Below are 15,369 nucleotides of genomic sequence, written 5' to 3'. Positions count from 1 at the left end.
CAGGGAACAAAGGGTAGGAATTAATGGTAAATTCTCAGAATGGAGAGGGGTAACTAGTGGTGTTCCCCAAGGGTCAGTCCTAGGACCAATCCTATTCAATTTATTCATAAATGATCTGGACAAAGGGTAAACAGTGAGGTGGCAAAGTTTGCAGATGATACTAAACTACTCAAGATAGTTAAGACCAAAGCAGATTGTGAAGAACTTCAAAAAGATCTCACAAAACTAAGTGATTGGGCAACAAAATGGCAAATGAAATTTAATGTGGATAAATGTAAAGTAATGCACATTGGAAAAAATAACCCCAACTATACATACAACATGATGGGGGCTAATTTAGCTACAACGAGTCAGGAAAAAGATCTTGGAGTTATCGTGGATAGTTCTCTGAAGATGTCACGCAGTGTGCAGAGGCGGTCAAAAAGCAAACAGGATGTTAGGAATCATTAAAAGGGGATAGAGAATAAGACTGAGAATATATTATTGCCCTTATATAAATCCATGGTACGCCCACATCTCGAATACTGTGTACAGATGTGGTCTCCTCACCTCAAAAAGATATTCTAGCACTAGAAAAGGTTCAGAAAGAGCAACTAAAATGATTAGGGGTTTAGAGAGGGTCCCATATGAGGAAAGATTAAAGAGGCTAGGACTCTTCAGTTTGGAAAAGAGGAGACTAAGGGGGGACATGATAGAGGTATATAAAATCATGAGTGATGTTGAGAAAGTGGATAAGGAAAAGTTATTTACTTATTCCCATAATACAAGAACTAGGGGTCACCAAATGAAATTAATAGGCAGCAGGTTTAAAACAAATAAAAGGAAGTTCTTCTTCACGCAGCGCACAGTCAACTTGTGGAACTCCTTACCTGAGGAGGTTGTGAAGGCTAGGACTATAACAATGTTTAAAAGGGGACTGGATAAATTCATGGTGGCTAAGTCCATAAATGGCTATTAGCCAGGATGGGTAAGAATGGTGTCCCTAGCCTCTGTTCGTCAGAGGATGGAGATGGATGGCAGGAGAGAGATCACTTGATCATTGCCTGTTAGGTTCACTCCCTCAGGGGCACCTGGCATTGGCCACTGTCAGTAGACAGATACTGGGCTAGATGGACCTTTGGTCTGACCCGGTACGGCCTTTCTTATGTTCTTAAGGACAACCTGGGGAAATACAGACCTGTCATCTTAACTTCAGTACCTAGAAAGATAATGGAGCAAATAATTAAGCAATCAATTTACAGACATCTAGAAAATAATAAGTTGGTAAGTAATAGTCAACATGGATTTGTCAAGAATAAATTGCATCAAACCAACCTGACAGCTTTCTTGGACAGGGTAACAAGCCTTGTGGATAGGGGGGAAAAAGAGGTAGATGTGGTATATCTTGACCTTAGTAAGGCTTTTGATACAGTCTCACATTACCTTCTCATAAATAAAATAGGAAAATACGACCTAGATGGAGGTGCTACAAGGTGGGTGCACAACTGGTTGGAAAACCGTCCCCAGAGATTAATGATCAGCAGTTCACAGAGAAGCTGGAAGGGCAAACTGATTGGGGTCCCGCAGGGATCAGTTCTGGGTCCGGTTCTAATCAATATCTTCATCAGTGATTTAGATAATGGCATAGAGAGTACACTTATAAAGTTTGTGGATGATACCAAGCTGGGAGAGGTTGCAAGTGCTTTGGAGGATAGGATTAAAATTAAAACTGATCTGGACAAACTAGAGAAATGATCTGAAGTAAAGAGGGTGAAATTCAATAAGGACAAATGCAAAGTACTCCACTTAGGAAGGAACAATCAGTTGCACACATACAAAATGACTGCCTAGGAAGGAGTACTACGGAAAGGGATCTGGGGGTCATAATGGACCAAAAGCTAAATATAAGTCAACAGTGTAACGCTGTTGCAAAAAAAGTAAACATCATTCTGGGATGTATTAGCAGGAGTGTTGTAAGCAAGACACAAGAAGTAATTCTTCCACTCTACTCCGCACTGATTAGGCCTCAACTGGAGTAGTGTGTCCAGTTCTGGGCGCCACATTTCAGGAAAGATGTGGACAATTTGGAGAAAGTCCAGAGAAGAGCAACAAAAATGATTAAAGGTCTAGAAAACATGACCTATGACAGAAGATTGAAAAAATTGGGATTGTTTAGTCTGGAGAAGAGAAGACTGAGGGGGCATGATAACAGTTTTCAAGTACATAAAAGGTTGTTACAAGGAGGAGGGAGACAAATTGTTCTTGTTTAAACTCTGAGAACAGGACAAGAATTAATGGACTTAAATTGCAGCAAGGGCGGTTTAAGTTGGACATTCAGAAAAACTTCCTGTCAGGGTAGTTAGGCACTGGAATAAATTGCCTAGAAAGATTATGGAATCTCCATCGTAGGAGATTTTTAAGAGCAGGTTGGACAAACACCAGTCAGGGATGGTCTAGATAATACTTAGCCCTGCCATGAATGCAGGGCACTGGACTAGATGACCTTTCAAGGTCCCTTCCAGTCCTACTATTCTATGAATAAAATAATACAAGCATGTAAGGACAAATTCAGAAAGGTTAAGGCAGAAAAGGGAGTTACACCTAGCAAGTACATAAAAGGCCGTAAGAAGAGGTTTTTTAAAATACATTAGGAACAAGAGAGAGGAAGGAAAGTGTAGGTTCTCTACTTAACAGGAAAGGAGAGCTAATAATAGAAGACATCAAGAAGGCTGAAGTGTTTAACTATTTTGCTTCAGTCTTCATTAAAAAGGCAAATTGCAACCAGATATTTAACAAAATTAAGATTAACAAGGGGGAAGGAAGGAACACAAGCCAAAATAGGGATAGAACAGGTTAAAGAATATTTAGTTAAGTTATGTATGCAGGTCAGCAGGGTTGGATGAAATGTACCCTAGGGTACTTAAACTATCTGAAACAACTTGGAACCATTACCAATTATCTTTAAGAACTCATGGAGGACAGGGAGGTCCCAGAGGACTGGAGAAGAGTAAATGTAGTACCTATCTTTAAAAAAAGGGGTGAAGGAAGAGGACCTGGGGAATTATAGATCAGTCAGCCTAGCTTGGATACCTGAAAAGATACTGGGACAAAATATTAAACAATCAATCTGTAAGCACCTAGAGGATAACAGGATTGTAAGTAAAAGAGAACATGGATTTTGTCAAGAATACAACAAGCCAAACCAACCTAATTTCTTTTTCTAATAGTATTACTGCCCTGGTTGTTGGTAGGGGTGGGAAGGGAAGAAAAGATGTAGACATGATATATCTGGATTTTAGAAAGGCTTCTAACAGTCCCACATGACATTCTCATAAGCAAACTAGGGAAACATGGTCTAGAAGAAGCTCTATAAAGGTGGGTGCAAAACTGGTTGGAGGATCATACCCAAACAGCAGTTATCAATGATTTGCTGACAGACTGGGATGGCATATCTAGTAGGTCACACAGGAGTCTGACTTGGGTCTCGCAGTATTCAGTAATTACTTGCATAACAGAGAGGAGAGTATGCTTATATATAATCTGTGGGTGACACCAAGCTGGAAGAGGTTGCTAGAACTTTGGAGGACAGAATTAGAATTCAAAACCTTGACAAATTGAGAATTGGTCAGCAATCAACAAGATGAAATTCAGTACAGACAAGTACTACACTTAGGAAGAAAAGAAAAATTCACAACTATAAAATGGGAAATAACTGCCTAGGCAGTTATACTTCTGAAAAGGATCTGGGGGTTATAGTGGATAAACTGCATATGAGTCAACAAGCTGCAAAAAAAAAAAAAAAAAAAAAAAGTGTATCATTCTGGAGTGTATTAACAAGAGTGTTGTAAGACACGGGAGGCAACTGTCCCACTTACTCAGCACTGAGTCCAGTTTTGGGCACCACACATTAGGAAAAATGTAGCTAAATTGGAGGCAGTCCAGAGGAGAGCAATGAAAGTGATATAAGGTATATAGAATACCTGACCTCTGAAGAGGGGTTTAAAAAAATGGACATGTTTAGTCTTGAAAAAGTGTTGACCTGATAGTCTTTGAATATGTTAAAGGCAGTTATAAAGAGGACAATGATCAATTGTTTTCCATGTCCACAGAAGTATTGGGCTTGACCTACAGAAAGAGATTTAGGCTAGATACTAGGAAAAGCAAAGCAAAGTTACATGTTTCAGCCCTGCCACTTGGGGTTCAGGCTTCAGATTAGGCTCAAGTATCACACTGAAAGGATAGCTCAGTGGTTTGAGCATTGGCCTGCTAAACCCAGGGTTGTGAGTTCAATCCTTGAGGGGGCCATTTGGGGATTGGTCCTGCTTTGAGCAGGGGGTTGGATTAGATGATCTTCTGAAGTCCCTTCCAACCCTAATGATTCTATGAAATGTAAGTACAATATTTATATTCCAATTGATTTATTTTATCAATGTGGCAAAAATAAGTAAGCAATTTTTCAGTAATAATGTGCCGTGACACTTCTGCATTTTTATGTCTGATTTTGGAAGCAAGTAGTTGGGGTACACATGACAAATCAAGACTCCTGAAAGAGGTACAGTAGTCTGGAAAGGTTGAGAATCACTGTATCAGATCAATGATCAATCTAACCCAATGTCCTCTCTTCTGATAGTGGCCAATGCCAGTTGCTTCAGAAAGAATGAACAGAATAGGGTAATTATTGAGTGATCCATCGTGCCATCCACTCCCAACTTCTTGCAGTCAGAGGCTAGGGTAACCCAGAGGATAGGCTTGCATCTCTGACCATCTTGGGAAATAGCCATCCAGGAACTTATCTAATTCTTTTTTAAACTTACAACATCCTTCACAACATCCCCTATACTGGTTGACTGTGCACTGCATGAAGTAGCACTTCCTTAAGTTTGTTTTAAACCTGCTACTTATTAATTTCACTGGGTGAGCCCTGGTTCTTGTGTTATGTGAAGGAGTAAACAGCACTTCCTTATAAACCTTCTCCGCACCATTCATGATTTTATAGTCCTCTAGCACAGGGGTGGCCAACCTGTGCCTGAGAAGAAGCCAGAATTTACCAACGTACATTGCCAAAGAGCCACAGTAATACATCAGCAGCCCCACACATGAGCTCCCCCGCTCCCAGCGTCTCCCACCCACCAGCGCCTCCCCCTCTCTACCTGCACCTCCTGATCAGCTGTTTCATGGCATGCAGGAGGCTCTGGGGTGGGAGGGAGGAGGAGTGAGGGCACTGCAGGCTCAGGGGAGGGGGCAGGAAGGGGTGGAGTGGGGGCAGGGCACATTGGAAAGTTGGCACCTGTAGCTCCAGCTCGAGTTGGTGCCTATACAAGGAGCCACATATTAATGAAGAGCTGCGTGTGACTCTGGAGCCACAGGTTGGCCACCCCTGCTCTAGCTATCCCCCCTTAGTCATCTGTTTTCCAAGATGAAAAGTCTCAATCTTTTTAACCTCTCCTCATATGGAAGCTGTTCCATCCCCCTAATCATTTTTGCTGCCCTTCTCTGGACCTTTTCCAGTTCTGATATTTTTTTTGAACCAGGGTAACCAGAACTGCACAGAGTATTCAAAGGGTGAGGGTACCATGGATTTATATAGTGGCATTATGATTTTTCCATCTTATTATCTATCCCTTTCCTAATGGTTCATAAAAGCAGCAAAGAGTCCTGTGGCACCTTATAGACTAACAGATGTATTGGAACATGAGCTTTCGTGGGTGAATACCCACTTCATCAAATGCATCCAAAGCTCATGCTCCAATACGTCTGTTAGTCTATAAGGTGCCACAGGACTCTTTGCTGCTTTTACAGATCCAGACTAACACGGCTACCCCTTTGATACTAATGGTTCATAACATTGTTAACTTTTTAGACTACCGCTGCACATTGAGTGGATGTTTTCACAGAACTATCTATGATTCCAGGATCTTTCCTGGGTGGTAACGGCTAATTTAAACCCCATCATTTTATATGTATACTTGGGATTATGTTTTCCAATGTGCATTACTTCTGTTTATCAACACTGAATTTCATCTGCCTTTTTGTTCCCTAGTCACCCAGTTTTGTGAGATCTTTTTGTAACTCTTCGCAGTCAGCTTTGGCTTTAGTTACCTTGAGTAGCTTTGTATTATCTGCAAATTTTGCCACCTCATTGTTCACCCCTTTTTCCATATCATTTATGAATACACTGAACAGTACTGGTCCCAGTACAGACCCCTGGGGGACACCACTATTTACCTTGCCCCATTCTGAAAACAGACCATTTATTTCTATCCTTTGCTTTCTGTCTTTTAATCAGTAACTGATTAATGAGAGGATCCCTCTTATCCCATGACTGCTTACTGTGCTTAAGAGCCTTTAGTGAAGGACCTTGTCAAAGGCTTTCTGAAAGTCCAAGTATATTATATCCACTGGATCACCCTTGTCCACGTGTTTGTTGACCCCCCTCAAAGAATTTTAATAGATTGGTGAGGCATGATTTCCCTTTACAAAAACCATGTTGTGTTCATCTGGGTGTCTGGTAATTCTGTTATTTACTATAGTTTCAACCAATCTACCTGGTGCTGAAGTTAGGCTTATCAGCCTGTAATTGCCAGGATCACTTCTGGAATCTTTTTTAGAAACTGATAGCACATTAACTATCCTCCAGTCACAAGCTTATGCCCAAATAAATTTGTTAATCTCTAAGGTGCCACAAAAACTCCTGGGTTTTTTTTCCAGCATAGGTAGTAAGTTATAAACAATAAGTTTAAAAATAGTTATATATCACCAACATTCGATGACATAAGAACCCTTATGGATGTGAACGTATGAGGTCAGCAGTCTGGGGTTTCTAGGTACCAAGGTCATGTAGCTGCAAAGATCAAAAAAACTGGAGACACTCTGATGTATTTCTGAAAAAGAGGATTTTAAAATTTATATTGTGTCCAGCAGCACATACTAATGTTCCTAAGACCCTCAAAAATTAAAGAGAGCCTCAGAGTGTTCTGTATTTTTAGGGCTTGTTTACACTTGGAAGTTTACCAAAACAGCTATTCTGGAATAGTTGTTTCAGTATAACCCCCCGTGTGGACACTTATTCCAAAGTAAGACTGCTCACACAGGGCTTGTACCAATGTAACTATTCTGGAGTAATTATTCCAGAATAGCTACTTCCATAAACTTCCAGGGCTTCAGATAGTATGGGCCCATGAAAATCAGATGTCTGATATAACCTTAACCATGATGCCACTAGCACTTTTCCATAATACATCTCTGCCCTGACATTCTTACAATCAACATAGGTATCAAAGAAAAGGGGGAAAAATCACTTCAGGAAACAGAGGGTGAAGGTTCCTGGGACTGCTTAGAGAGGTTTTAAAGGAAAGAGGTTGGACTTCTGGCGGATGTAGACAAGATGTTGCAGCTATAGAAGGTAAAAGTGATAGAAGGCACAAAACTAGGAATGGGGAAAGGAGACAAAGATTTGACCTTTTGTTAGGATGTTGGTGTGGATTCTTTCATTGTACTTTTGTTACCCCAGAAGGAGACAGAACTGGAAAGAGGTGACCTGGCTGGAGGGCTAGACCATAGAAGACATAGCCACAAACAGGCCATCGCGGGGACCAAGAAGTGATCACTAGGGGTCGCTAGAGGCTAAGACGACTGTAACACCATGACCTATTGCTAGGGCTTCAACGGTAGTGAACGTAGCCATAGATGCTGACTCTGTGGGTGCTCTGGGGCTGGAGCAGCCCCAGGGAAAAATTGGTGGGTGCTCTGCACCCAATGGCAGCCAAGCTTCCTGCCCCACCTCACCTCCGCCTCCTCCCCTGAGCACGTCAGTTCCCCGCTTCTCCACCTACAAAGATTTGAAGAAGGCAAAAGGATAAGGAAGCAGAGAGTGAATAATGAGAAGAGACAGAGATGGTGGGGGTTAAAGGCAATGTAGAGCCTTCTATGAGGATTATGCTCCTTATATGAATTCAGAGACAGGAAGCCAAGGAAGGATCACAGTAACATTAAGTCACAGGAAAGAAAGATGACTTTGGCAGCAGCATTTCAAACAGACTGGAAGGAGAAGAAACAACAGAAAGAGAGGTCAGACAAGAGATTACAGTAATAAAGGCAAGAAGTGACCAGGATATGAACAAGCATTTCAGCAGTCAATACAGGACAAATTTTGAAGAAAGAAGCAACAGGTGTTAGCAAAAAGACAATATGGGGCAGAGTAGAATAAAAGGTCATAGCAAGATTACAGACTGAGACACAAGAAAGAGTAGAGTTATTAATGAAGACAGAAAAGAGAAATTAGGAGAAAAGATGAGAAGGTCTACTTACCAGTAACTAGTTTTGAGTAGATTGTCAGTACACATCCTCATTACTGGAATGCAGGATGCATAGGCCAGCACTGCCAACACAGAAGTTCAGATAGTGGCTGGACACCCAAGATGTCAGCATCAGCTAAGTATGCTAGAATGGATGGGGGTATGGAAGTGTCATGAGTATATAGGGGTGATAATTAATTTATAAGTGGTGATGAAGTCAGAAAGAGGACAGTATACAGAAGAAGCTAAAACGGAGAACTGAAGGACAATTGCAGACAGAAAGAGGTGAGTATGAAAAACTGTTTAAAGGAAACTAAGTTTTCAGCAACTCTAACTAATTGTATGACACCCCATCTATTCAATACATCATCCAAGTGCAAGATAAGGAAGAAAAAGAAAAATATCACAACAATCAAGAGGATTAAGTCATCAACCACATCAAAGGCAGCAAAAATGAATAAGAGAACACTCTATATGATAAAGCCCCTTCCTCCTTATCCTCCACAATATCAACATATCCAAGACCCCATGACCCAAAACATTCCCCCATCTGATTCTACCAGGGCACAAAACACACCCTCCCACACATACACTCCCCCCAAACATCATACACATGCTCCGCTCTACACATACACTTCATCATCAATCACCCTGCATCAGAAGCAGATACAACACACGCTCTCCCCATGGGCCAGATCCACATACACACTCTCTCCACGCACACATTCTTCCTATCACCCAGCTCACTACACATACAGGTGGTCAATACACTCGGCTTTACTTGAAAAATCTCTCACCAGAGCACCCTCGCTGATGGTAACACGAGTGGAGCACTAATATAGCCAAGGTTTCGCACAGTCTCTGGCATTTAACACGATGTGGGTTAACCTTATTCAGAGCAGGTCTAACTTACAGTGCTAATGTGAGTGCACATGGGATCCCTGTCCACACAGGAATATTTCGTGGTATTCACCCACGAAAGCTCATGCTCCAATACGTCTGTTAGTCTATAAGGTGCCACAGGACTCTTTGCTGCTTTTACAGATCCAGACTAACACGGCTCCCCCTCTGATACTGTCCACACTAGTACTCCCACCCAGCGCGACCACTAGCCAGTGGAGTCGCTCTAGTCTTACCAATCGTGGGAAATTTAAAGAGAACAAAAAAAGAAGAAAAAAAAACCCACAACCCATGATGTAGACAAGCCCACACTCGCTCCCCCTGGCCTGCATCCTGCACACACAATACCACTGCAACCAGCTCCACTCCCCCCCTCCACAGGCCCCAGCTCTGGTCTGATGTGCCCCCGCAGGCCCAGGGTCTCTCCCTCCCCCCCCTTACACACAGGCCCAGGGTCTCCCCCTCCAACAGGCCCAGGTCTCGCACTCCCCCCACACACAGGCCCAGGTCTGCCCCTCCCCCCACACGCAGGCCCCAGGACTCCCCCGCAGGCCCAGGCCGCAGCCTCGCTCTCGCGCCCAGCGTAGCCCGCCCTCCCACCGGCAGGAGGCAAGTCCGGCCTGGCCCCAGCCTACCCGCACACCTCGCGCGGCCCGGCCTCACCTGGCGGCGGCTCCGGCAGGGCCTGGGCAGCGGGAGGGTAACAGCTCCGCAGCGCGCACAACAAGCCGCTCGCTGCGCCGCCTGCACACGCCCCCCGCTCCGCCCGCCGAGCCCCATTGGTTACTTCGCGCACGTGGCCGGCGCCCTATTGGAACAACGCTCAGTCCGTCAATCGTAGCCCCGGGGCGGGCTCTCCCGGCGGGCGCGGAGGCCGGGATGGGGGGAGCCTGGCGTGGGAGCGCCGGGCCTGGAGCGGGGAGAGTCGGGGATGGCGGGGAGCCACCTGGGCTGCCTTCCCAGTGGCCCGCGGGCCCCTTTTCGTGGCGCTTGCTGTGTCTCGGGAGGAAGGACCCATCCCCTGTCCAGACCAGAACTAGCCCCCTGTGTGGATGCTCCCGTTAGCCCAAAGCTGCTTCCACCACTTGGGGAGCGTGTTCACTGGCACGTGTAGCAGCTAGTCTTGGCAGGGTCCAGGCTGGAGCGGGGCTGCTAGAGCAGAGGCTTGTTCCTGTGTTTTTTAGAGAGTGAGACACTCAGGTCACTGGTTTGATTCGGAGGGGGAGAAAACTCTTTATCTACTTAGACATGTCTGCTTGCAAAACCGATGTCAATACGGTCACAGAAGGCAAAGATACAATTGTCAGCCTAAACATTCATTTTCCTTTGGAATCTTTAGGCTAAAGAAATGAGGAAATGAAGGAATGAATGGAAGGAGTAAAGAAAGGTCAGGCTACAAATATAGGAGGGCAGAAGGCTTCAAAGTGACAGTTTTGGCAGTGGATACTGATGTTCATCCTTCCTCTGCTCCCAAGCATTTTTGGCCAAAGCAAAATCATGGGCACCTTAAGCACTCTTTCATAGGTCCTGGCAAGTAGGAGTCTTTCTGCCTTTCAAGCACCTATTTGGCCTGGCCCCAATTCTACTTGCAGAGATGGAACAAAACTCTTAACACTCCCTGGCTACAAATCTTCAGAGTAATAGGGTGGTAAGGGTGAAAAGCAAGAAGCTGGAATCATTGAAAAGCTCTAGCAGCATTCACTAATATCAAAAGACATGACTGGGTGAAATGAGCTCTTTGTGTGTGGGGCCAATATCAAAACACAGGACACAAAGAGAAATAGATTGTTACAGTACAAGTCAATGTTTGTGCTAAGGTGAACATGAAAGCTGCTCTACCCCAAAATAGTAGGCCAGCTATTTTAATGCAAAAAGCATTGTGTTGTGTAAAGGCGTGACAATGATTTGAAGCAATGCCACCATTTTACTGCACTGTGTTAATTTTTTAAAGAAAGTGTGATGCTGTTTTGAGGGAATGTCTTAATTTTGTGTTGTTAAGTTCCAATGCCATATGATGACACATCTGTGCAATGCCTTCGTGTTGCATTAGGATATGGCATTTTTTTAAATGTAATGCTAGTTTGTCACAATGCAATTACAGACTCCTAGTTTTTAAGGCCAGAAGGGACCATCATGATCAACTAGTCTGACATGCACATCACAGACCACAGAACCTCACCTCCTGAAATAGTCAATTAACCTCTAGATGAGTTATTGAAGTCCTCAAAACTTGATTTAAAGACTTAAAATGACAGAGAACCCACCACTTACTCTAGTTCAAACCAGCAAGTGACCCATGCCCCATGCTGCAGAGGAAGGCAAACAAAAACCAGAGTCTCTGACAATCTTACCCAGGGAAAAATTCCTTCATGACCCCAGATATGGCAATCAGTTAACTTAGACCTTGAACAAGCGGCAAAAAAAAACAACCACCACCCCCTCCACCGCCCATGATCGCTGGCACTTCGGCACTGCCGCCGCTTCTTTGGCGGCAATTCGGGGGCAGGTCCTTCCCTCCGAGAGGGACTGGGGGACCTGCCACCAAATTGCCACCGAAAAGCCATTTGTGCCAGCCCTGCATTTGGCACAACTCAAACATGTTGAATGATGTTATGTTGCTATACAATGCAACATTAATAAATTTAAATGCAATTAAATAATGGTGTGAGAACATTTGAAGAAACTTGGTGACAATTCAGCAAAACCTCCTCAACTTGTGATTCTGAACACAGTACAGCAGTGTTATGATGTTATATTTACATATCACTACATATTGAGATGTTTGTTACAGAAGGATGGTGTTCTGAGAAATAACAATGACTTTTCAGCTCCATGCCATGATGTCACACAATGTAGTGATGACATTTGACAAACAGTGAAGCTCTCCAGTATCATGAAAAATCATGGAGCAGGTCCCCAAGGAATCCATTTTGAAGCACTTGGAAGATAGGAAGGTGATCAGGAACAGTTGACCTGGATTCACCAAGGGCAAGTCATGCCTGACCAACCCGATTGCCTTCTATGATGAGATAATTGGTTCTGTGGATATGGGTAAAGTGGTGGATGTGACACATCTTGACTTTAGCAAAGCTTTTGATACAGTCTCCCATAGTATTCTTGCCAGCAAGTTAAAGAAATATGGATTGGATGAATGGACTATAAGGTGAATAGAAAGCTGGCTAGATCATCGGGCTCAATGGGTAGTGATCAACGGCTTGATGTCTAGTTGCCCGACAGTAGAAACTGGAGTGCCCCAGAGGGCAGTCCTGGGACCATTTTTGTTCAACATCCTAATTAATGATCTGGATGATGGGATGGATTGCACACTCAGTATTTCCATTCCAATTTCCACTGCTTGCATCCGAAGAAGTGGGTATTCACCCACGAAAGCTCATGCTGCAAAACATCTGTTAGTCTATAAGGTGCCACAGGATTCTTTGCTGCACACTCAGTAAGTTTGTGGATGACACTAAGCAGTGGGGAGAGCTAGAAAGACTGGAGGGTAGGGATAGGGTCCAGAGTGACCTTGACAAATTAGAAGATTGGGCCAAAAGAAATCTGATGAGGTTCAACAAGGACAAGTGCAGACTCCTGCACTTAGGACGGAAGAATCCCATGCACTGCTAAAGGCTGGGGACCAACTGTCTAAGCAGCAGTTCTGCAGAAAAGGACCTGGGGATTACAGTTGATGAGAAGCTAACAGCATATTGGGCTGCATTAGTAGGAGCATTGCCCTCAGATCTAGGGAAGTGATAATTCCTCTCTATTCGGCACTGGTGAGGCCACATCTGGAGTATTTTGTCCAGTTTTGGGCCCTCTATTACAGAAAGGTTGTGGAGAAATTGGAGAGAGTCCAGCAGAAGGCAGTGAAAATGATTAGGGGGCTGGGGCACATAACTTATGAGGAGAGGCTGAGGTAACTGGGCTTGTTTAGTCTTCAGAAGAGAAGAGTGAAGGGGGATTTGATAGCTGCTTTCAGCTACCTGAAGGGGAGTTCCAAAGAGGATGGAGCTCGGGTGTTCTCAGTGGTGGCAGATGTCAGAACAAAGAGCAAGTTGTAGTGGGGGAAGTCTACGTTGGATATTAGGGAAAACTATTTCACTAGGTGGGTGGTGAAGCACTGGAATGAGTTCCCTAGGGAGGTGGTGGAATCTGCATCCTTAGAGGTTTTTGAGGCCCGCCTTGACAAAGCCTTGGCTGGGATGATTTACTTGGGGTTGGTCCTACTTTGAGCAGGGGGTTGGACTGATGACCTCCTGAGGTCTCTTCCAAACCTAATCTTCTATGATGGTGACATTTCAATGACATGCAGCAATGATGGCTTCAGACACAGTGCAGCAGCATTTGTATATGTCATAAAGACATTTCAGCATGGGGCTGTGATGTCACACATGTAGTGATGGTAGTTGACAGAGTGGCACCATAACTCCTCTATAGTGATGGTATTTGACACGGTGCAAGGGTAATTTCTGAGGTGTTGCAATGACATTTGATCATGCATTGTGACATCACACCATGCAGCGATGGCAACTGACACCATGCAGTGCCATTCTGAGGGGTTGCAATATCTCAGCATGGCACTGCGAGGAAACCATGTGGTGATGGATGCCACACGGTGTGGTGGGGCTGTGAGATGTCCCCCTAGAAGTACCTTCTCATGGCCCACCAGCACCCTGTCCTGGCAGCACCATCCTTAAAGGTCTCCATGGGGTGCCCTGCTCTGCCAGACCCCCATCTGGTAGCAGCCAGTCTGGGCAGCCCCCAGCCCCCAGGTGCACAAAGTACCAGCCGGGCTCCAATGGCCTCCCAGTGCCCGCTCCTCAGTCCTCCCCTCCCCCATAACGGTCGCTCTGTACTCGCGCCACGCAGAGGTGGCGAGACCCACTCTGCTAAAGAGCGATGGGGTGGCACGTGACCACTCCCGGGAGAGGGGGCCGAAGGGAGCGCGTGGGGGCGCGCGGTGTGGCTGGTACGCGCGCGGCGGTCACGTGTTCCCGTGCTCCCTGCCGCCCCTCCCCCCAGCCGGTCGCCTCCTGTACCGCCGCCGCGGCCCGCCGCTTTGTGAAGACGGCAAGATGGCGGCCAGTAACTATTACGGCTTCGCGCATGGTGCTGTCGCCGCCGGGCCCCAGTACAGGTACGGGGGAGCGCCCGCCCCGGGCACCGCGCGGGCTGGGTGGGGCCGCCCCGCCTCTCCGCTCGGGGCCGCGCCAGGGCAGCTCCTCCGCTCGGGAAATGGGAACCGGCACGGGAAGGCTTGGGGCGCTGCCGCATCCTCCGGCCCCCTTCCTCCACTTAGGGCGGCTAAAATGGCGGCGTGGGGAGCCAGGGGGTCTGCCCCGTCCCTCCATCGCCACCCTCCTCATCCCCCGGCCCCCACGGGAGTCTGCCCCCCATCTCCATCCTCATCCCCCGCCCCCATCGCCCCTCCTCATCCTCCTGTCCTCCCATCACCATCCTCCTCATCCCCCACCCCCACGGGGGTCTGCCCTCCCATCGCCACCCTCCTCATCCCCCCGCCCCCACGGGAGTCTGCCCCCCATCTCCATCCTCATCCCCCGCCCCCATCGCCCCCTCCTCAGCCTCCTGTCCTCCCACGGGGGTCTGCCCTCCCATCGCCATCCTCCTCATCCCCCCCACCCCCACGGGGTCTGCCCCCCATCTCCATCCTCATCCCCGCCCCCATCGCCCCCTCCTCATCCTCCTGCCCTCCCACGGAGTCTGCCCCATCTCCATCCTCATCCCCGCCCCCACGGGTCTGCCCCATCTCCATCCTCATCCCCGCCCCATCGCCCCTCCTCATCCCCACCCCCACGGAGTCTGCCCTCCCATCTCCATCCTCATCCCCGCCCCATCGCCACCCTCCTCATTCCCCGCCCACGGAGTCTGCCCTCCCATCGCCACCCTCCTCATTCCCCGCCCCCATGGGGTCTGCCCTCCCATCACCACCCTCCTTATCCCCTCCATCGCCACCCTCCTCATCCCCACCCCCACGGGGTCTGCCTCCCATCACCACCCTCCTTATCCCCCTCCATCGCCACCCTCCTCATCCCCACCCCACGGGGTCTGCCCTCCCATCACCACCCTCCTTATCCCCCCCCTCCATCGCCACCCTCCTCATCCCCCATGGGAGTCTGCCCTCCCATTGCCACCCTCCTTATCCCCCGCCCCGGAGTCTGCCCCCATCTCCTTCCTC

The 15,369-nt window shown here is 46.7% G+C and overlaps 2 protein-coding genes across 6 annotated transcripts in view; one reads left to right on the top strand and one right to left on the bottom strand.

Annotated features, from left to right (window-relative positions):
- The window catches only part of ELAVL1 (ELAV like RNA binding protein 1), a 91,146-nt gene extending 81,191 nt beyond the window's left edge, over positions 1-9,955 (bottom strand). Inside the window, exons 1-2 of one of the 3 annotated variants that reach the window (XM_039515551.1) lie at positions 9,837-9,927; positions 8,287-8,418 (exon numbers count right to left, since the gene is read on the bottom strand). The gene's annotated coding sequence lies outside the window, so the exon portion shown is untranslated. Of the gene's footprint in view, positions 1-8,286; positions 8,419-9,836 lie in introns of all 3 variants that reach the window. The other 2 variants (XM_039515552.1, XM_039515550.1) reach the window with 2 other exon arrangements.
- Positions 9,956-13,759: 3,804 nt separating this feature from the next.
- ZFR2 (zinc finger RNA binding protein 2) overlaps positions 13,760-15,369 on the top strand; it is a 92,704-nt gene continuing 91,094 nt past the window's right edge. For all 3 annotated transcript variants that reach the window (XM_039515759.1, XM_039515757.1, XM_039515760.1), the window contains exon 1: positions 13,760-14,310. In XM_039515759.1, coding sequence (XP_039371693.1) covers positions 14,249-14,310 — 62 coding nt within the window. In that variant the 5' untranslated portion in view covers positions 13,760-14,248. The remainder of the gene's footprint in view (positions 14,311-15,369) is intronic.

The sequence above is a fragment of the Mauremys reevesii genome, linkage group 26 (genome assembly GCF_016161935.1).
Source record: "Mauremys reevesii isolate NIE-2019 linkage group 26, ASM1616193v1, whole genome shotgun sequence".
NCBI classification, from domain to species: domain Eukaryota; kingdom Metazoa; phylum Chordata; order Testudines; family Geoemydidae; genus Mauremys; species Mauremys reevesii.
Note: the sequence above shows the minus strand (reverse complement) of the source record. Positions and strands in the feature narration are given on the sequence as shown.